The 22226-nt window shown below is 43.3% G+C and overlaps 1 protein-coding gene across 2 annotated transcripts in view; it reads right to left on the bottom strand.

Moving 5' to 3' along the window:
• The window catches only part of TRABD (TraB domain containing), a 35421-nt gene extending 13895 nt beyond the window's left edge, over window positions 1-21526 (bottom strand). The window contains exons 1-5 of one of the 2 annotated variants that reach the window (XM_074903233.1): window positions 21437-21526; window positions 9965-10027; window positions 7699-7777; window positions 4932-5098; window positions 2959-3099 (exon numbers count right to left, since the gene is read on the bottom strand). In XM_074903233.1, coding sequence (XP_074759334.1) covers window positions 2959-3099; window positions 4932-5098; window positions 7699-7777; window positions 9965-9988 — 411 coding nt within the window. In that variant the 5' untranslated portion in view covers window positions 9989-10027; window positions 21437-21526. Of the gene's footprint in view, window positions 1-2958; window positions 3100-4931; window positions 5099-5236; window positions 5374-7698; window positions 7778-9964; window positions 10028-21436 lie in introns of those variants that run through there. The other variant, XM_074903234.1, reaches the window with a different exon arrangement.
• Window positions 21527-22226: the final 700 nt, after the last annotated feature.

The raw sequence follows: 22226 nt of genomic DNA on the forward strand, positions 1-22226 counted from the left end.
AAGGATGACTGAGGAAAATACACTCTATCAGACACCATGTCTAGCATGGAGACAGTGAAAAGGACAGGAAGAGAGAGGAATACCCAGGTTGCAGGTTCTAATGCCTTTCCCCAGGCATGTTATTAGTAGCTGCCAGAGGGCTTCTGAAGCAGATAGATCTTCCACTAGATTCAGCACAGAAACGCTTATACTACATATGGATGGGAACACAACCTAAGGAGCTGGCCTTGAGGCTACTCTTTAACTGTAATAACAGATCCAGCACTAACTAGCAGGACTGTGGGCAGAAACAAACTGTTTGTATTTCAGTTCTCTGGATTTTTTTAAAAAACCCTAATTCCCATGGATGCAGCTCTGTGCAAACACAGTCTTGCCACCTGGCTGTGGTGCTACTGCAGCAAGTGCACTGAGGTTAGACTTTAAAGCACAAGTGAAGGCAGCAATTGACAGTAGCCTGCTCCTGTCCATATGGATGCACCTGTCACCTACTAATTCAAATTACATCCATTTTATTTAACAGGACATTTCTGTAAGTTACCTAAACATGGAGGGCTGTATTACATAGTGCAAAACCAGAGCTTTTTCACTGGCCAGAAACATTAAAAAACCCCCAGTATTACAATATTCCTGCACAGGTAACTTCAGCCTAAAGGAGTAGGTTAAAAAAAGTGAGGCTGAGCTAAGATTTTTCTGCCACCAGCCCACTTTCTCTTCTGCCCCAGAACAAGGTTTTTCAGCTCCTCCTCTGTGTCAGCACCAGCAATCATACAGTCACATAGGGACATGACGCAGGTAAAAAGCAAGCCCTGTTCAAACTAACACGGGGCCATAGCATGGACACAGAAGGGACAGCAGAAACAGGAAGCCAAGGGAAAAGGTAAGACAAAACCTGTCTTACCAGTTTGGTTTAAACCAACTGTTACTGTACATCTTCAGGTAATCCGCACTAGGGCCACATACCAGTCTGCACTGTGTTGCTTTGCTTAATGGAAACCAAACAGGTAGTTCTCTGCAATCAACTGTAAGAGTTTTGAAATTCAAGGAGGGGCCTGGAGAAAGCCTGTTTTTAACCTGCAACAGTTGCTTGATAAACTGTGAATACTGGTGACCCACTGCAAGCGCATAATAGTTTCATATTAACACTGCTCAGTTTCCAAGTTCAGTTACAAGCAATGAAATGCAATTTTTTTACTGCTTAATATTAATACAGGTGATTATAAAAGGACACCGTTTTCATTTCCTAATTTGATACCCAAGGATGAAAGCTACAAGCAGTTTTGACTTTTGGTGTAACTTTTGGGCCTGAATGCACATTCAGTGAGAGAGGACAACTGAAGTACGACAGAGCAACTTACCATCAGGTTTGATTTTTTATGAGAGAAAAAACCAAAGACACTAATAATTTAGCATGAGACAGCTGGACTGCTTTTCCTGGTTTTCCCTATATAACTCATGGTGCTATGGAATCAAAGAGGAAAGGTTGGGTTGGGGTTTTTTTTGGTCGAGACTATAGACAAATATATTATTTAAAAGGCACAGTGTCCAAATTTTAGTATTTGCATTATCCCTGGTGACAAAGGAGACTGATTGAGCTGTAACAATAGGAAGGATCTTTGTATTATTCTCTGGCTTTGGAGCTAAGTCTGTTTCCTACTGTCTGCAAACAAGATCACTTCAAGCCCTGGTAAGAAGTGCTAATTATGAGGCTGCCAACACAAATTTACATCACAGAGAAAAAAACCAAAATGTCCTTTTCATTGTCCTTTCCTCTTAACAGAGAAGGACAGCAAAACCTGTTGCATTTAGGTTTGATATTAAAAAAGGCATCTGTGCCTGTTGATGAGGTGAAAAGACCCCCAGCTTTGCTGCTCTGGTTGTTGTGAACATGCATTCTTTTAACTATATGCATCAGAACAATCCACCTTACCTAAAATAAACAGATGGATGTAGTAATTCATGCAATATGCAAGCGTGTTGCAATGTTGCTTCCTTTGATAGGACATAAATAAAGAAAACAGGAAAGACATTATTGCCTAACTCAGTGTCTTACTGCCCACTTTCTGACTGAATATGCATGCACATACACACACAAGTAGACAAGCCCCTAGCCACTGCAAATGCTTCTGCATGAATGCAGATTATATTCTTAGAGGGGTGCAATCCTTGAAATTCCCCAGTTACATCAATAAAACATTTCCAATATATAATCACCACACAACTAAAATAACAATCTATGAATTTGTTCATTCAACTGGACACTGGAAACTCTTTTTCTTATTGACCTCATACTGCCATTCTAATCAAATAACCTATCAATTTTAAGTCAGCTTTGTGCTATTTCACTGTGCCTAGATAAACTTACTTAAATACAAGCTAACTGACTGAAACTGAAAAAATACAGGACAACACTTGTTTTGTGCACACATCCCACACAGTGTCAAATTGCTGGAGTAGTTATAATTTGAACAGAATCCTACACTTTTCAGCCCAAATTTTTCAAAAACCTCCTTCAAGGACTACTGTCAATTAGAAACTACTCAAAAGACAAGTGGATGAGAATTAAAAAGAGCAACACAGTAGTATGAAGAAGGAATGCGACTAAACAGACAGACAATACCAAAATTAAGTGCTCCCTAAATAACTGTGATAGAGATGCAGATTGCAGGAATAAAAATAATGTTTAAATATACTACAAAGTTAGACTTCTGTCCTGCAAATGGAGGAACTGTTAAACCCAGGAGGATTTCTGCTGAGGTCAACAACTGCCCAAACAATCCTGCTGTGGAACAGAAGCCTTCAGTACTCCAGCTGAAAAAAGTAAAACCAAACCTAACTTTGCCAGTGTAATGGTACTCGCGCCTAGTATTAGATTACCAGCTAGTGGGAACACTGATTTTGGTTGCAACTTGACAAATTGCTCTTAACACAAACCTTTCATTCTCACTGTGGGAATCATACCTGCTTTATAGCTTGTTGAAGTTTTTCCAGATTTATTTCTTTGGCTTCTTTAAGTAATGTCTTTTCATCCATCTTTAACATAGAAACTCTGTACTGACATAGTTCCACCACAACTACGTCAGGCTGCACTTCTTGTATTGTCTGAAAAAGATGAAGTTATTTGCAGCAGTTTAGGAAGGATTAAACAGAAATGCAGCCAATATCTATACTTTCATAAGAAAAGGGACTTAATAAAAGCACATTGCAGCAATCATTTTCAATTAAAAGAACAGTGAAAGGGTACATAAGACTTCTCCAAATAGCTATGTATTGAGAAAAACATTAAGGAAGATGACAGCGAAATGCTTTAGTTACAGGATGCTTTGGGACAGGAAGATGAAGACTACATGGTGCTGGGGAGGGGGAGAAGAAAAAAAATGTTGAACTTTCCACATTCACAAAGTTCCTTTAACCATGCTCTGCGATCATTTGCAATCTGAGTCAGAATAAGCTTTTTAAGAACCAGAGTTGATGATTCTGGCACAAGATTTCCACCTGCTAGGTCCTGGAGAATAAAGCCACTTGGAACATCACAAGGTACAGTATGAAATAGTTCCTACTTTCACTAGAGCTTTGGATCTATTTGCATCTTGAGAATGGAATCCAAGTTTGGGCTGGCATGGTTTTACAGCTCAGTATTATACATCCCAGGCACAGAGAAGCTGTAAACTGTAGTTTCTGTTCTAGGCTTTGCATATTCTCAGCATCATACTCATATCACTAAGTATGCAACCACAGCATGCACTGTTGATGCAATGTTGTATCATGACAGGCAATGTAAGCTTCACTAGTGAGACTTCTACTTTTAACACTGACAACACTGTATCTGCATTTGTTGTTTAAGGACAAATAAAAATATTTGAGATGGGACAGGAATGTATTGCATCAAAAAAAACTATTAAGATAATATGCATGCCTCTTAGTTCACCCCACAGCACTCTTAGCCCTCCAACAGCTAACAAGAAAAAAAAAGTGTCTGAAGATTACAGCACAGAATCACATAAGAGAGCTGAACTTCACTGTACCTAACGCTAAGCTGACAACATTATAAACATGCTGCTGAAGGGCTCTGAAGTGCTAAGGCTTGGACAACCAGCCCGAGCCAGAGTTGACCTATAGATGAATCCTGTGTATTTTATAACTGATAACCATTGTGCTAGTAGGTATTGCACTAAGTTATAACAACCCACTTATGCTGATGTAAAAAGTGATAAAGTGATGAAATACTGAAGCCTGAACAGGCCCCAAGCTGAAGCTGCTAACTTAGTATGGAATCATTAACAAAGTATGTAAGTTCACTAGTGAAAGATGCAGCTTAGACAGAATATAATCAGGAGTGAGGAGAGAATGTATCCAACTTCCCTTGTTTAGCCTTGTTCAAGGCTGAGAACCCAAGTATCTGGCCTTGTCAGAAACTCCCTTGGTTCTCCCCCTCAAGCCCTAGCCAGGCTTTGGGTGGAATCCAACAAGAGAATGAAACCAGAAATTCTCCGCTCAAAACAAAGGTGCCAGCTATTCTGGCTTGTCGATCTCTGGTATATAAGGCTGGGCCCGTTTGCAGCGACTCTGGCAGCCTCACCTATGGGGGACGCACCGCGTAGGATTTCCCCCTTGCCGGGACAGGCTCTCCAAACCCTCGCTGTAACCGGGGCTGCCCAGCCACTGCAGGGCTGGATGATGGTAACGTGTGCAAGTGGTGATGTATTCTTCTTAATCACTATTCTCTCTCTCGTGTAGTAATGATTTGATGCATTACCCTCTATTTTCCTGTTTGTTGCTTTAAGTGCACTATTTTGCTTTTTCTTACTGCATGTTTTCTGTATTACACTGTTACATTGGTTATCCCCAGTAAAATACGCCTACTCTTTTCACTCTGGTGTCCGAGTTTAATTGGTATCCTTAACCAGCAAAACAGGCTCCCACTCAGTACTTACCTTCACTACATCCTTTTTACTGCTGTCACTGAAGTGGGCTGTTCCAACCACATATACTTTAGAACCATCCTCAGTGTCAAGTTCAGTCACAGTGCTTGGTAAGGTCGGCTTTTTCTGCCTCTTCTTCATCTTCATCTCCAGAAGAATTTTAAATGCATCTGCATCAGCTATAAATGTAAATAAAAACAGAAAACAAAAGCACACATGACTATAAAGTGCAGGTAAATAAAACAGAAAATAAAAATGTTCACCACTAAACAGCAGAGCAGAGCTAAAAGGCCATTGATTTACCACTGTAATCTTACATTCAATTCTGAGGCTACATCATTGAGAGTGCCACCAGTGGAGAGGATGCCTCCAAGCATGAGTCTCAGTCCAGGTTTCCTACCGTGTGGACACTGGGACAGGTTGTCCACGCAGTTCAGTAAGGGAAAGAGAGAAGCTGTGTGGCAGGTGAGGTGGATAGAGAAGCAAAGAATACTTAGAAAAGGTATACACTAAATTGAAAAAAAAAAAAAAAAAAAAGGCATTTCAAAAATTCTAGAACAAAGGTGTTCCCTTTTGAGATTTTATCTGTATAAATGATAACAACACATGTACGCTGGTGTGATGTGCTGGTAAAGTCACCTGCACATACTGGCACATACAGGATATCTACAGTACCAATCTTAGCCTTTTCAGAGATTAACACACCAGGGATCAGTATACAATCGAAAATTAAACCTTAAGAGGTATTCAGGTCAGGACACCCATCATTCTTCCCTAATTTCAACAACAAACTATCTGAGATCAAAATGGTACAATGTGAGTTTAGCCCATCTATGTCAAGTTTGACATAGAAAATAGTAAGATCTATCAGTTCCATCACAGTTGCTTGTTAAATGCCAGAAAGCCTCATTAACTGAGATACAGAAGCTTCAGTTTTACATCAATGGGAAATATAGTAACTTTGAATGAGTCATCTTTAAGCAGTAATGCATCTTAGGGAAAAATAAAAAATAGCATCAAGTAAGAAAGTAGAGTTTTGTTTCCAACCAACTCTCTTTCTCTGGCAAGCTGCTGCACAAGTTAGCAGAGGTCTCAAGTGGTCCAGAAGCCTGGAACAGGATCATAATCCCAGGAAAAAAAAAAAGTTAGTGAACAGTTTGTAGGCAGGATGTCAAAGGTGCAGATAAATTACAGCCTCCTACCATACATGAATTTGTTTCATGAATCTGGTTTTACTGTGTGGCTATGGCCCCAGATCTGTCCCACAAATACTTCTCACAAGACTGTATGACAAAAAACCCAAATCAGAAGCCACCCTCCAACATCCTCCTTCACATTTTAGCAGCCTACTACAGTCAATATCCAAGAATGTGGTGTGTTGCAATCAGTATGGTCTGATCTAAGACCATGTTGCTGCCAAAACAGATAGTGATGCTAGGGAAGGAGTGGGGAAAACACTGATGTAAAAGGAAGGAGAGGCAGTGCTGTTGCATTTGTAGCACTCTCAGTCACAGTCATAAAAGCAGCCATGGCAGACCAACCAAAATCTACCTAAGCAAACATCCTGCCTCCCATAATGGCCAAAAGTGGTATCTAAGGAAGAATATAAGAAATGGGGAAGCATGCACAATACCTTCCCCAAATACTATCCTAGCCTAAAGCCATCTATAGCTCAGATTCCCCCAGTTAAAAGTGATTTCTACATATTCAGTAACCCTTACAAGATTTAATTTATATTAATTTTTTTCAAGCCTTCATCTCATACACATATTCAGAACTGGACTGAATAATGTTTCATGTGAACAAAAACTGCTAGAACAGTGCAGTACCAGATGTTATCATTTAAGGACATAATCAAGGAAAATATTCTCAGGAGCAGCTATCGTTTTTATTAAACCTACTACTGTATCTAGAGAAAAAAGCACCATAAAAAATTAATCTGCTTCTTTAGGCCTGAATGCTTTTCCCATAGCTTTAGTCAAGGCTTTGTGTGCTCCCATGATTGTTATTTCTGGAAGCTTCGATCCCTAGGGATTATTCAGCAACTTCAGCATTATAATAATGTTGCTGTTACCCACTAATTTGCCCTAAGGTGGTTCAGAGCCTATTATTTGCCAGAAAGCACAATCTGAATGTTCCTATTGTTCAAAATGAACATCATATATATTAACATCACAACGTTATATCAATAAACACAAAGCAAATACTAAGAAGCCTTTGTTTTCTCCTGCTGAGAAAAAAATGTCTGTCATTATCTGATTCTTACCACTAAAAGGTAAGGACTGACACTCTTCCCAGGCTTCACAAGAGAGTGTTGGCTGGAACACTTCTATTCCCACACCCTGCACACTTGGCCTTCACATCAAAACATTATCATGCTAGCATAGACAAAGTATTCCACTTGGGACAACTGATTCAACATTATAACACTAGATTGCAGAACACTGAAGCAAACACGTACTTACGCATCTCTGGCTTAGAGAGCCACAACGAAGCTTAAAACAATAGCTGAGTGTATCTATTAAATCAAAAACCATTTATTTTCTCTTGAAAGCATGGGAGCTTCAAATTGACAATTGATGTCACTGCTCTTTACAAATTTGGTTTATGCAACTGGGCCTTTCTACAAATCATGAATGGATTAAGTCAGATATGACCTCATTCACATCTCCCTTTTGTGCTAAGAGCCACATCCTTATTACGTAAGGAAAAGGCATGGATGTTTAGCTTAGTATACTTCCAACGTGATACACCCTCCCCAGTCAAACCAGAAACATACAGATATTCTGCGATACACTTGACGTTTCCTTTGGGCCATCTTCTGGTGCATCAGAGGAGGACATTGGATCTGCAGCAGCCTGTATAAAACAAATTCAAAAGGAGGCTGGGAATTATAATGAAATGTTTTACTACATCTTTCCCCTTGTGAGTTTGCTCAATTTGAACCTACATACAATATTCAAGCAAGTAAATAATTTAAGCAGTGTCAGCAGTTCAAAATGTCTGTGGTTTTACAAGTTTTTCTCCTAGCTGTATGAGAAAGAACATATTAAAAACTATTTGATGCCTATTTTAAAAGGCAGAATTTATACCTGACATGGCTTTATATATATATATATATAAAAAATCTGATTCTAGAATTAAAAAAAAAATTTATCTCTAACATCACAGCATTTTCTGTGTTGGAAACTAAAATGTGCACTTATTATAATACCACTGCCATTTATAAGATGGCATATTTGACTCAACTACCAGCCACCATTAGTCTGTCAGGAGTCTGACAAAGTTAATCAGCACTCACAAGAATACACACATCCATTTTAGAATAGTCTGCTCAAATATTTTATTCTGTTGGAATAAGTGTAAGGTAATTACACAACATGCACAGCCAGTCTTATAAAGTTTATGTTTACGTTGACTTTATATACATCAGAAATCAAAGTCAAAAAAGGATGCAACGCATCTGCATGGTTTTGTTCTCTAAAGGATCAGAAGGTAATTGAAAAGATTCCCAAAGACTGACTTTTAAATATTATCACGAGAATTACATGAGGCAGGTCTTTAGCTAACAAAACCTTTCTTCTTTTTAATTAACAGGCAAGTTTTAAAACCCGTGCATAAAATTCAAACAATCCCAGTCATGCAGTCTATGTCATCCAAGCTGGAGAGGCCAAGTTAGTGCAGAAAAGAGACTTAAGAATCAGGAAAAGCTCAACTATAAACTATCTTTAGGCATCTACATTGAATTTCGAAGTTGAATCAGGATGATTATTGGTAGAATTTGGAATTCTTGAAAAACATTATGTCAAAAAGTTAGAGACAGGATGTGAATCCATCATCATTCAAGTACCTTGCAAGCAGGCAGCCAAGCTCTCCTAATGGATGTCAGCTTTTTAGTTAAAATGATTTATTTACTTTATACTGAAACAGATTTAAAACAGGGCTGTACAAAGCACATCCAACTGTTAAGAGCTTTCAACAAAAGTAATTAATTTCTTCTTGCATTCCATTATGCCAAACAGTAATTTTCAGATAATAAATCCTGGGTGTCTTACCTTGGCCCCACTGAAGGCAAAGCAAAATTTATCATACATTTCATGGAGTAAGACCAAAAAAGTACCACTGCTTTACAGTGCAAAGTTTACAACATTCACAGCAACATATCATCCTTTCCCTACAAAGCAAAAGTCTGTTCATTGACAACTGCAAACTTCAATTACACCGCAAATTGCAATTACATTCACAAATCTAATTTAACAACCAGCTCAGTTTCTGATCACAACATATGGCTTAACTCTACTGCTTGCATGCGTAACTCTGGTTACAAAAATATTTTGGAAAAATGTATCCATCTAACATATGGAATTAATCCTGTCACTTATGCTGGCTTTGTCATCATAACAACATTACAACATTGCAGTGAGAAAAGCACTGAGCACCACATCAAGAGTCAGTATTTTTTGTTGGGTTTTTTTTTTTTTTTTTTAAATTATCTTACAGGGCACAGGAACCAACATTCTTATATCTCCTAAGAGAAAAAAGTTTCCTGAGCTTCACCTATTAGACCAGAAAGATTTTTGAGATACATGGATATGAAAGGAGAAGAAAATGAACAGAAAGGGTAGGAAAAAAAGCACCTCCATTTAATCTGGCAAGGCACTTAACCTATGTACAGTGAGATTGTTTATATACAATCAATTTGTGTGATTTACTCACAAAACATTTTTTTCTTCCTAAAGGTTTAAACTCATAGGTTAGGCTATTTTTCGCAATTCCTCACTTGCAAGTAAATTAACAAAAAAGACCCTTTTTAAGCTTTTGCAATTGGAGGAAAAAGGACCCTGAAAAGAACAACCTAAATGTGGCCAAAAAATAGCACTCAGCCCTCACCTCCCTGTTTTAAAAGGGGTCTCACACTGGTAGTCTCAACCCTCTGACTTTGCAGACCTTCCCTGAGGATGAGTGGAAGAACCTGGCTGATTCAGAGTCTTGACCTTCCCTCCAATTCTACCAAGACAAAAAAAATCTTCAGCTCCAAGCCCTACCTCAGGCTGTTGCTCCTCTTGCATCCCTGCAGCGTAGGTTTATTTTCACCAACCACACAAGAACTGAAAGAAGTAAAAGGAATAGAAGAGCATTAAAAATGAATGGCATAGCCCAGAATATTTATGAACTGTATGGGGGCAGGGGAGCTGGGGGGAAGCAGAGGTGCTTCTACAATCTTTAATAAAAGTTGAAGTAATAAAAGTGGCAAACTGAAGATGCACAAATGCTACCTTGTCAACTCTGCTGCTGTTAAAAGAAACCCCAACAAACCACAAACACAGAAAAACACAACGCCCCCCCATCAAAAGGGTAAAACTAGCCTGTTTCAATCTGGTTCTTAAGTTGCCTCCAAGTCCAAAGCATAGTTGTGTTCTCACAAACATTAAGAATATTTTGATAAACAAGGGTGGATTTCACAGGAACTCAGAATTGTTTGGCGTTTTTTTTACTGTATTAGATTCTGTGAAAGTGTCTTTTTCTTTCAGATCACACATAAGTAATTGAAGACACAAGATGGCTGTCAAAAAGGTTTCAGCAATAGCAAAAATCCTGCTCAACTAGATCAGTAGTTCTGTCTTGTCCAAACTAACTACAGCAAGACAGTTCTTAGGCAAATCTTAGCAATCACCTACATTTCTAGGAATTCACTGCTACAAGGAATATGAGAGCAGTCATTGTCTTAATATTCAGCTACAGAGGCACACATTCTTATATGTCAGGGTTAGAACATTAGTAAGATCATGTCTGTGTGAAAAAAACCCTGTAAATTGGGTTTTCAAACCCTCTGTGAATGGTTTCCATGTCTTAGTTTTAAGGTTCCTTCTTTCATCCACACTGGTCAAGTTCAAAAGTTCTCCCTGAAGCTGGCACAGTACTATGATTTGACTAATGGTACTCTGAGGGAATTGCACAAGACACTGAACATGTGACTAGTGCTTATTCTGCTTATTCCTACTGCTATCCCACTAAAACTGAAGCACTTGAACAGTGCTGCTGCTTCACTACAACATTTTAGGTTACCTCCCTCTGACCTCTTTCACAGTATATGTGAACAGTGTTTTATTTTATTCGGCTGGAGAGCAGTCCTGACCAAGTTATTCACACAAGTTTGCAGCCCCACTTTGAGGAGCAAAGGGACAAGTTAGGGTCCTGCCCTACACCCAGGTGAGCCTTAAGGAAAGCTGGCTGGCGCCTGCATGATAGCATATTCCAGCACACACAGAATGTGATGGCAAAAGCCTCCCCTCTTCCCCAAATGCCTTGAGACTCCTTGAGTCTGATTAGCGCTCTGCATCCCGGTTTCTCGCCTTTGTTCTCAAGTAAGTTGTTTTGCTTTCTAGCTTTGCTTATAATTCGCTTCTACAAGGTGACCATTCGCGTGGGCAGCATGAAGCATTCAAGTGCAATTCAGACAGCTGGCACACCTCTCTCCACGTGCATATAGGAGGACTTCAGCAATTCACACCATTGCATTGCCCACTGGTAGTTGTCAGACAGCAAACTGCAGATCACAGCTTCAGGCTGGACAAAAAAAATGCAGAGTGGCCAAGAGCCTGGCTTCTGCATGCTCCCTGGAGCAAAATCCCCATGAAACCCAGTAGAGCCCCATGCCCTGAGCAGGCAACAGCTACACACACAGCTCCCGAGCTGCAAGGCAAATACCTTTTAAAACAAAAACTACACACTGCAAATGGTCTGAAGAGGCTCAGTAGCAGAACATTTATTCAAAACCATGTGAGAAGCCTGCACAGGCACAGTTACCCAAGTACTCTACTGGTTTTGCTACAATATGCAACATAAATTTAAAACCATGACCATGCCTTCCCCCTTTCCAAGGAATCAAGTGGAGGAAACTCAGATGTCAGTGTAAGCTGAAATGGCAGGTGAAGCTGAACTGTTCTTTTCTGCTTCAACGTTTCCACAATTTACAGATGTTATGGACTGCTCTCAATAAGCACATCCAAAGGAAACCCCTACCTCAAGAGCTACAACCTGAACAGGGACCGGCCAGCCCACTGACACCCCATGCCAAACTGCCTGGCCAGAGTTGCCTGGTGGTGTGGTGGTGTTGCAGGCTGAAGTGAATCAGGTGCCTGTTTTTATTCTGTCCTGCATCTGTTAGACTAGTTGAACTACTGGTAGATTTATGCAGTAAACCATACTGGAGAGCAAATTCAAGCTAAAAAACAACCTCTTTTTCCCCCATCTTACCAAGGCATTTTAAGTTCAGATATCCATACACGTGCAGGAACAACTGCGGCAACAAAACTGAAAAGACAATATGGAATGGAGATGCCGAAACCAGCACTGTCCTCTGAGAAAATGTTTGTCCAGCCACAACATCAGTTAGTGTACTAATACACTGACACTCAGCTGTGGGCTTGGTTCTCAATTGGTTTATGTGCAAAATACCACAGTGGTTTTCTGCCAGTGAATCAGCTGGTCCTAAATACAATCTGAAGTTCTAAGCTTGGTTGAAGGCCTTGCCAGGGTTTGAAGAAGTGTTCCTTATGTACTGGAGTGCTCTTAAAAAGATAATAAACTACAAATTTCAGTTAAAGAATAGACTTCTATACAGAAGCACCTAGTGATTTTTTTTTTCCTACCAAATGACATTTTAGAAAAACCTCATCCCGTTCTCACCACTGCGTAAAAGACATGTCTGATATTGGAAAGAGAGAGATTTCTGAAGTCCACTCACGCTAGCTATCACTGCTTTTTATCTGACCTGACAACCTTTGGAGAAAGCAAAATTGTTTGTTCAATGTGGTTCCCAACTCCACTATAGCAGGGTTCCAGTCTCTGCAGGGAACTCACGGCACAATACCACAACGGTCAGATGAGAGACTGGGCAGCCACATTGACAGGCAACTCTGCCATTGCTTTCTTCTAACTAGATCTTGTTCTCAGGTGCTTAGATCTGCTCAAGATCTACCGGAGGTGATATTTTCTATGCAGAAGACCTGTTTCTGGATTATTTTTTTTTTCCCCCTTAGAACACGCCCAGGAATTCAGGTTATTCAGTCAACATTAAGAAAATTCTTACAACTTGTTGCCAACACAAAAAGAGAAGCTCAACTGAACAACTGCTGTGAAAATCTGTGTTCTTGCTTACTGTGAGTGAAAATAGGCACAAAACATGTCAACACCACAGTACAGACAAGGCTGGCTACTCAGCTAGCCATCCTCATAAACGACATAGGATAAAGTACATATATTCTGGGAACTAGACAAATACCTTGGACTCCATGCTGACCTAGCTCATCCACATGGAAAAGTCACCATCCCTGTACATCTGTGTATTCACAGAAGATATCCACATCCCACAATACTTGAAACACTAATCCCGAAACCTCTGAGGACTGAATGTAGCTTGCTGTCACACAGACAAGGAACTGAAGCATATGAAGCTGTATGCACTTCCTCCCACTGTGTCCAACAGCAAGAAAAGGTCCTGAATTGGATACAAATCCTGGCAAACATTTGGGCAACTTAAATCCAAGCATTTCCAAATTTCTTAGAGCTTGATTTTTCAACCTTCTGTTTTCTTTCGGGGTTTGGGGGTTTTTTTTTGTTTGTTTCGTGTTTTTCTTCTTTTTTTTTTTTTTTTTTAAATAAAGTTCAACTTCCTAAAGAAGTAACACTAGGTAACGAGGCAGAGTTTATTTATCTGTGCTTGCTAACCCATAGATGAATTTTAAACAAACTTGGCAAGGAGGTAAAAGTCTCACAGTCATTCAGAGGTGCAATACACAGCACTGCTCCTCCAGGAAAAAAAGATTACTGAAGATTACAGGGGGTGGTGCATGTGCCTGTGAAAAAGAGAAGGTCAGCAGAACCTGCCAGGTAACAGAAAGAAATTCAACCCCAAGTTGTAAAGCCACGGGCAAAAGAAGCTGTTCAGACAATTATGTATTGTGTTCCATAATACATATACCGCAACATCTCATAACCTCAACTTCTTCTACTCACCATGGGATTTGGCACAAACATGTGAAACCAATCAAATCCCTCTCCTGCAGCTACTTCAAAGGCCTGTAAGAGGCCCTCATGAAATAAATCACATACTGAAAATCTCAGATATGACAGTGCACTTCTTTCAAACAAACTGGGAGATGCAGCTTCTAGGCACTAATAAAGATCAGAGATTAGAAAGTACTTCTGTTCACTTAACTGCCAGGAGACTGTCTTAATCTGGGATTCATTCTGCCTCCCGGGAGTGCCACCAAGAGAATTCCTGGGGCCAGAAGAAACAAGTAGGAGTCTGATCTGGCTCCTTATGATGCAGCAAGACTGGGGTTTACCTCTGGAATTTTCTTGAAAGGACTCCTTGATGACTGAATCCCTCATTCAATCCTCAATTCAATCACCTTTTCTCCCCAGCAAGTGGAATTCTTGTGCTTGTTTTATCTTTGCTAGTCCTAGGGGACCTGATATTCACTGGGTGATTAAAAATTGTCCTTTATGTATGCACACATGAACAAATGATGCCCTTTTCCCAACTCTTAAGATATCTAGGCAACCAAACAGGAATTTGAGACCACAAAATGCACTGCAAGCCTAAAATTTAGTCTTTACTCATAGGCACCTATTTTCTTTCAAGGTCATCTTGTCCTGACAGCACTTGCAGGACAACCATTCACACTGACAACAGCACCGTGGAAAAAAAGGCTTTATTTTTCCCCTGCAATTTGGCGATTATTCTCTTCCCCTAAACACAACAAATTCAGAAAGCAACACGCAGGTAAGTGTAACATCTTCTACCAATGCTTATCCTGCATAGTGGCTGATAAAAGCAGAATAAAACAGACCTCCCTGTCATGCTATTTCACATCAGTCCTCCAGCTTTCCTAATGTAAACCAGCTTCAGTAGAGCTTCCTCTTTGCATGAAGTCTGCTCATGAACCACTGGCTTATTTTTCATACTGGGTAGTCTTAGCAGACCAAAAGGTTTCAGTTCTAGCTGCATATTTAGGCATCTGAAACTCTTTAGCTCACAGCCTGGAGGAGATAAGAGGTACACTCAAGACCAGGGGTTCCAGCAAGGCAAGTTACAGGCACTAAAGCATGAGATACCGTTAAAGAACCAGTGCCCTTCCTTGGTTTATTTCAACTAGGTGGTTCAGAGAGAAGATTCAAGCACAACACTTGTGGGTATGGACAGGTAAGGGCACTGAAGTATCTACTACAGTAGGGCTGAGCTTCTTCCTTTACTGTCTTGTCTAAATTTACTTCCTTTAGACAGTGATTCAACTGAATAAATAAAAGATTTTTAAAACCTCTCATGTTCCTACCTATAAATCCATCTAGTTTAAAAAGATTTTTATGGAATGTTTTCTTCCTTCTGAGCTATACAGAAATTCAGAAGCAGCTTTTGCTTTCCTCAACATCTTGACATTGCAAGAGGGGAAAAAAAGTTCTCTGTAGTCTTATAATTGCTCTATATTTTCTATGCACTGCACACATGTCAAAATAACTAGTAAGAAACTAGGAGCCACAGAACTACCACAACTTGCTTCACCTTTTATTGAAATGGAAAGTAATCAATTTTAATGTTTGATTCCCCCCTGCCCCCTGTAATCTAAATGTATGTATTACTGTTTTAGATAGTTCTAGTATTCAATAGCATTGAAGAAGGTATCCACATCTCTCAGCACTCAAATGTATGTATTAATCCTGCAGCCTCTGACATGGGATTATACATACTTCCCTGTTTTACAAATAAGGAACTAATGCATATGAATACTTAAATACATCTACAAGTCTGATATCTAGTATCTAAACAAGTAGCTTGGAGAAGGCTGCTGGAGCTTTCAAAGCATTTAAATTTTGCAATGTGAGTTTTCCTCTGTTTTTAATCATTGGCCCTTCAAAAGAAGATGCCCCCACATCCCCCCTGGGACAGCACTTTCTCACAGTAACATGCCAACACCCCTCATCCTTGTTCCTCTAGAGTCATTGCAGGAAAGATAAGAGCTAGGCTAAGGACTGAATTTGATTCAAAAGCAAGCTGTCAAACAATAAAGTGGGGGTTCTCCAGTGAGAATATAGCACACCTCACACAGGTCATGCTGTAACAGAGCCAGAACTGACCTGCACTGGATGCAAGCCACAGGTACACACAACTGTATCATGAACAGCCTCCTGACCCAGCCCACTAACATCAGTATCCCAGGCCAGAACACAGCCTTCATCTGCTCAGCAGGAGACACAACAATAAAAATTTACTTGCATCTACATGCACTAAGTGTGCAGTGTTCCTTTTATCCTCTAAACCTGCAGTTTCACTAACAACAGATATTCGGTTTAGCTGGTACAGCCCATGTGCTTCACATTCCTATTATGCTCTGCATAAGCACATCTCATTTGAATGCTGCCACCCATTCAACAGGACAACTTATTTCATGTAAACAGAAGAGGCGTATCAATACTTCTGAAGACACAGATACAACTTTTCTCCCACTGACAAACCACTGCACTCATTACTTGCTGTCTGGAATACCTAACAGAGTACCTTCCATCCCTAACATTTAACCTACTGAGTCAGTGAAACCAAATCAACAGATATCCACTTACGTCTCGGCACTGTCCTCTGCAATGGAAGCAAAAGTATTTAAGATTGATGAGGCTTTTAACCATGCTTATGAACAGAAATCTTACAAATGTTTACAAACAAATTATCATCAACATCCAAATGGTGTCTCTTCTCAGTTGATAGACTGCTCATACTCAGAAGGATGTATCAGCTGAAACCTGACTGCCAATTAATGCAACAGCCACAAATTCAGAAATTGGAATGTATTTCAAAACCATCACCAAGGTACACTTACTCTACATACTGCACGTATCTCTTTGACACAACCCACGCCTTTGAAACTTAACTAAGCAACTGGTTCTGTGATCACAGATGGTTGTAGATTGTGGCTCTGGTTTCTCATGACTCAGAAGATCATAAATTTCAAAACACAGACTTTTACCCTCTGAGCATCAATGGAGATGTTGTTCCTGCAACTGTGCTGCTGTATTCAGCCTAAACTCAGGTACTTGCACACCAGAGTTAACATCCATTTGCATACTTTGGAAGCTAAAAGATAAAAATCACAGACAACTAAACTCATTTTGTTTGAAAGGAGGTGTTGAAACATGAGAATATCTGGCCTGGGACAATGATGTACTGAAAACAGGTTTATCAGTGAAAGACAAGAAGAAATTATTGCTATTACATTGACTAGGGCTACTAGACAAAATGAGTAAGTACGAGGTGAATTGGGATAGTAATGCAGACAGAATTGAGAACAAACAACAGGCCAAACCCTTACTGTATTAGGAGGTTGTGAAGAGGATGCTAAATTTAGAAACATGGGACAGGAAGACCAAAGCAACATGGCCTAAGTCTGTCCAGCCACTCAGAAACTCACACTGTCTTAGAACCTATGCACCTACCCAAGTCACCTTCCTGCTTTATTCCAATATAAGTCATGTGAATTCAGGGAAGATTTGGAACCAGAATAATTTTATTAGACTCGCCTATGATCAGCAGATTGGGGTGACATACCCACTCAGCACAACTCCTCCCTCCAGGACATTCAAAACTATGAACATCAAGTGATACTTCTGATTCTGGGGAACCCTCTGCAAAACACTCCCAAGCAGGGCAAAATGAAAAGAGCACAGCTGCTGCATGCATAGTTTCTCCGGAGTTCTACAAGGAGCAAGTTTTCCAATCTCTGTTCATTACCTAGAAGCAACCAGCAAAGGAGATGGGTAGAAGTGTTCTGCCATGGAAGACTAACCAGTGGCTTGGAAGATATTTGACTGTGGCCCACAAAACTGTTGCAGAAGTTGTCTTAAATTTCACATACGCATTTATTTCACATGTCAATGGCTGTCTGCCGAGATATGCAGAAGCTGGGTCTGAAGAGTACTGGCAGACACGTTCATTCATTTTCTTACTAACAGTTTTAAGTGCAAGCCTTATGATGGTAAAACTGGGATTTTGAAGGACAAAATAATTTTGCCCAGCTACCAAACATTATTGATCAGTGCTCTTCTGCCTGCTCCTTCCATCCTAGCCTCCAAACAGTAGCTGGGAACAAGCCGATCCATTCTTTTTCAAAACTACTAGGTGATCAGAAAAGCTGAAAACATTGTTACATCACACAGGCCCACGTGCTGGCAACAAGCAAAGACACACAGCTCTCCTGTGGCAGGGGACTGAAGAGAGTCAGGTTTCATGACAGACCTGAGAGACAAAGCCCCATGAAATCAAGCTAATTCACTGGAGCCTCACGTTAGTGCTAATCATACAGCACTAGAGACACACGCTAATCAGGAAGGCTGTCTTGCTTGCAGCTCCATCCAGCTGCTCATTTAATGTGTAAAGCACCCTGCGCCTGACAAGCTCAGCAGTTAAAAAAAGATCTTCCCTCAAGATATGATCTCTATTTCCATCTGCTGCCCTCCAAAGAAATAAGAAAACCCCACGGCAATTCCTGATCCTGGTTCCTCACATACAGGCCCTATCGGTTACCCTGTAACTACCTGTCTCACTGTCTGCAGGACAGCTCACAGTTGTGCAACATGTGAGATATGTGTCCTACCAAGGTAAGATGAGGATCTCCAGGTGTACTGCACAGGTCACTGGAGACCTTTTTTCAAATTCATCAGCGTTGGTGTTGCTGCTCAGCTGGGGTGCAGGCTCCTGCCCCCTCTCACAAGTGTGCACACCCTTCCTGCACAGAGACACAAACCTCTCAAAACCCGTGTGTGACACGCACTGTCCATACAAGCAGGGTTATTTCGCAGACAGCCTGCAGGGCTCAGCCACTGGAAAATATGAACTTTTGGAGCTCCAGTGTAGCCTCTCCTGCAGCTCGGTATGTGGTGTCATCAGGCCACTTAAATTCTTGTATGTGGGCATGCCAAGTCCCTGCCTCCCTCAGTGTTTTCAACCAAACTGCATGGCATGTCAACTAAAGGGGGGGGGGGGGGGAGTAGGTGGGGGAGAGGAAAGAGGCAGGAAAAGAGCCCCTTTTTTTTTTTCTTTTTTTAAGAAGTGAAAAGACAGCTTGTCACCGAGTGCACACGCATGTTTTCACAAATCTATAAATTGCTGTTAATGTTATACGCCCCGGGTCATTTTGCAGGCAGTAAAGAAAATTCACTCCTACTTGTAAAGTTTGAAAATTCAAATGCAGAACCACAGCGTTAACTAACATGTTCATAGCACCTCAATTTGAGTGGCTATTTACAAAAACCTTCAATAATTGAAGATCTGACCTCAGAAGCGATTCACATTGGAAACCTATTTGCAAATACCTATTTAGTAACAACCATTATGAAGATAACATATTGGTGAGATCTAGTACTAAATCGTCTATGGCAGACAACTGGTGCTGCTAACCAGTGTGGTCCATCCCTGCCAGGACATGGAGAGTTGCAGAATCCCTCCTTCCTACTAGCACTGGCTGGCCAAGCACATGCTGCCATACCACTTCAGACAGCTGTAGTTACACACCACTCCCATTAAGCCTGAAGCACACTTATCTCTGGCCTACTCTCATTTCTTCATTTTCTAAGACTGCCCCAGATTGCTTTCTTCACTCTTCCTGAGTGGCAAATAAGTAAAAAGATGTTTTCTGAAAAGTACAATTTTTTTTAAAAAGCAGTCAGATGACTCTCCCACAAGTATGATGCTGTGTTTTATTCACAGATGATGGTGGCAGCAGCAACGCTTCATCATATTTACCATGTGGAAGAAAGAATACACTGAAAAATACATATAACTCTCCTAGCACTGAATTAAACAATATATGAGTATACAGTTAAGACACAAGGGTGCCAGACACGGTGACAGCTGACAAATTTACAATCAGCAATTCAAGTTACTGAAACTTGAAAGTCTACTGAAAGCCACAAACCAATGTCACAGCCATAACCCAGTATTTTGAATTACTAAACTAATTTAGGTTTGGATAATTAAACATATGCAAGATTTCCCCTGCTGCTTAAGCTCTATCCCCTGCTAAAATACAGCAGGGAAACCCCAGAAATCTGCTTGGTTTGGGTGGGTTTTTTTATTTTTTGCTTTATTCAGCCTTCCAAGAAGGAATACGTGCATTAACGAGATGAACAGTAGGTCCAGTGATACACATCTCTACAAAAGAGAGAAGTGAGTCCATTCCAGGCACCTCTTCTGTCTCTCGGGACTACTACCGGCACCACCACACGTGCAAAGTAGCACCTAACTTTTAAAAACCAATCCTCTCGCTTTTCCAACCTGGCAGCAACCACTCTGCAGTTGCAACTTTCTGCAAAGTTTTACCAGACAGCAACATTCCCTTTCTTCCCGAAAACTAGCCAAAAATAAACACCTTGGTACCAGCGTACAGGATGGCCCGTATGTGTATTTTTCCTCAACAGAAAAGCACAGGCTATGTCTGGCACATGAGTTACTTTCGAGAGCTGAGTTAATGAGAACTATTTTCAGAGGTGAATTCAAAATCCTGCTTTCACAGTCTGTTGCACGGGATGCACAATACAGACAGTCTGAACAAGTCACAACTGTCCAGAGACCAACAAAAGAAAAACTGTCTCTGCTTTTCTCTTCCCCAGCTCACTGTCACAACCAAACCCACAAACAAATCCCACGCTCCGATCACGAAACCCAGAAAACGTCAAATGGCCCGGAGCGCTCTGCCCACCCCACGCCGCCACCTCCACAAGCCCCCAAGCCAGGAAACGGCCATAACGCAGCGGCGGGAACGGTGCAGCCGCTGGTGTAACCACACGCGCGTCCGGGACTCGCAACACGGCCCCGAAGGGACGCGTTCCCCCAGGTTCCGAGCCCTACCGCAGCTCGCCGCCCGGCAGGCCGGGCCTCCCTGCCGGGCTCCGGCGGGGAGGGGGCGGGCAGCGGCCTCTCAGCCTCTTCTTCCCCTCCGGAGCGGGGATTTACGGGCCGGCCTCCCCGCCGCGAGGCCGCCCCCACCCGGAGAGGGCCCCTCAGCCCCCGCCGCCCTGCAGGGTCACCGGCGGGGCAACGCCGGGCCGGCCCCGGCCGCCCCTCCCTGCGGGCGCTGAGGCACCGTCCGCGGCGCTCTGGGCCCGCCCGCCGCGGGCGCAGGGCCCGGGGAGCGCTTCCAGCGGCGGGAGCGGGCCGCCGCGCCCCGGCCGCCTGCCCGCCCGAGCCGGGCGCTGCCCGGCGGTGCCGCCGGGCCGGACACCTGGAGAAGCAGGGTCGGGCGGACGCGACGGGCAAGCGGCGAGGGGAGGCGGCCGCGTCGGTCACAGCCGCCTCCCGTCCCGCGGGGCACCGGGGAGAAACGCGACAACCCCCCCCCCCCCCGCTCCCCACGACACACACCCGTCCGCACCGGGGCTCGGCCCCAACATGGCACCACCGCCACCGCCCCCCAGGCACAGCAGGCACCGCGGACGCCTCCCCCCCGACCCTCGCCCCCGCCACTTGCCGTGCTCGGCGGCGGAGCCGGCGGTGCCGCCGCTAGCCGGGGCGCTGCGGGGGGAGGCGGCGGCGCGGAGCTCCGGCGCCAGGGGCACGCTGAGCCGGACAACGTGCTGTGTTAGTCATTCACCGCGGGGCGGGGCCGGCGCCGCCGGGCAGCCTGGGCCTTGTAGTCCCCTGCCGGCGCGGGGCCGGGGAGCGGCGGGCGGCAGCGGACTACAGCTCCCAGGGCGCGGCGGCGGGTGAACGGGCCGCGGGGCCCGGCAGCCGCGGGCACCCGCCCGCCTCCTTTCCCCAGCGTGGCTGCCCGTCGGCGGTGGCCGCGCCGGGCTCCGCGCCGGGAGTGGGGCGGCCCTGGTTCCGTGGAGGCCGCTTGGGTCTGTGCCAGTAACGGGGCCTCCCGGGGCGCATGGGTGCCTCTGCGGGAGCTCGGGGCGCGGGAAGGCTCGGACGGGAGGGAAGGGCCGCACGGCGAGTCCCTTCAGCTGCCTCGGGAGCGGGGCCTTGGGGCGGGGAACGGAGCCGCACCCGCCCTGGGGCTGCCGCGCTCCGGGGCCGCTGTAGCCTCTCCCCGACCTGAGCCAGGCCCGCCGAGCTCGGCGCGGGCCGGCTCAGCAGCTCCGGCTTGGTACCGGTCCCGGCCTCGGCCCCTGCAGCGGTTCCCCGGTGCCGAGCGCTACGGAGAAGGCTGCTCGGGCGGGCCGGCCTCGCGTGGCCGCCGCTGGAGCGGCTCGGGAGTGTGCGGGCACAGCGGGTAAGAGGGCGGGCGTCCATGTGCTAACACGCCGTGGTCGTGG

The sequence above is a fragment of the Athene noctua genome, chromosome 3 (assembly GCF_965140245.1).
Source record: "Athene noctua chromosome 3, bAthNoc1.hap1.1, whole genome shotgun sequence".
Taxonomy (NCBI): domain Eukaryota; kingdom Metazoa; phylum Chordata; class Aves; order Strigiformes; family Strigidae; genus Athene; species Athene noctua.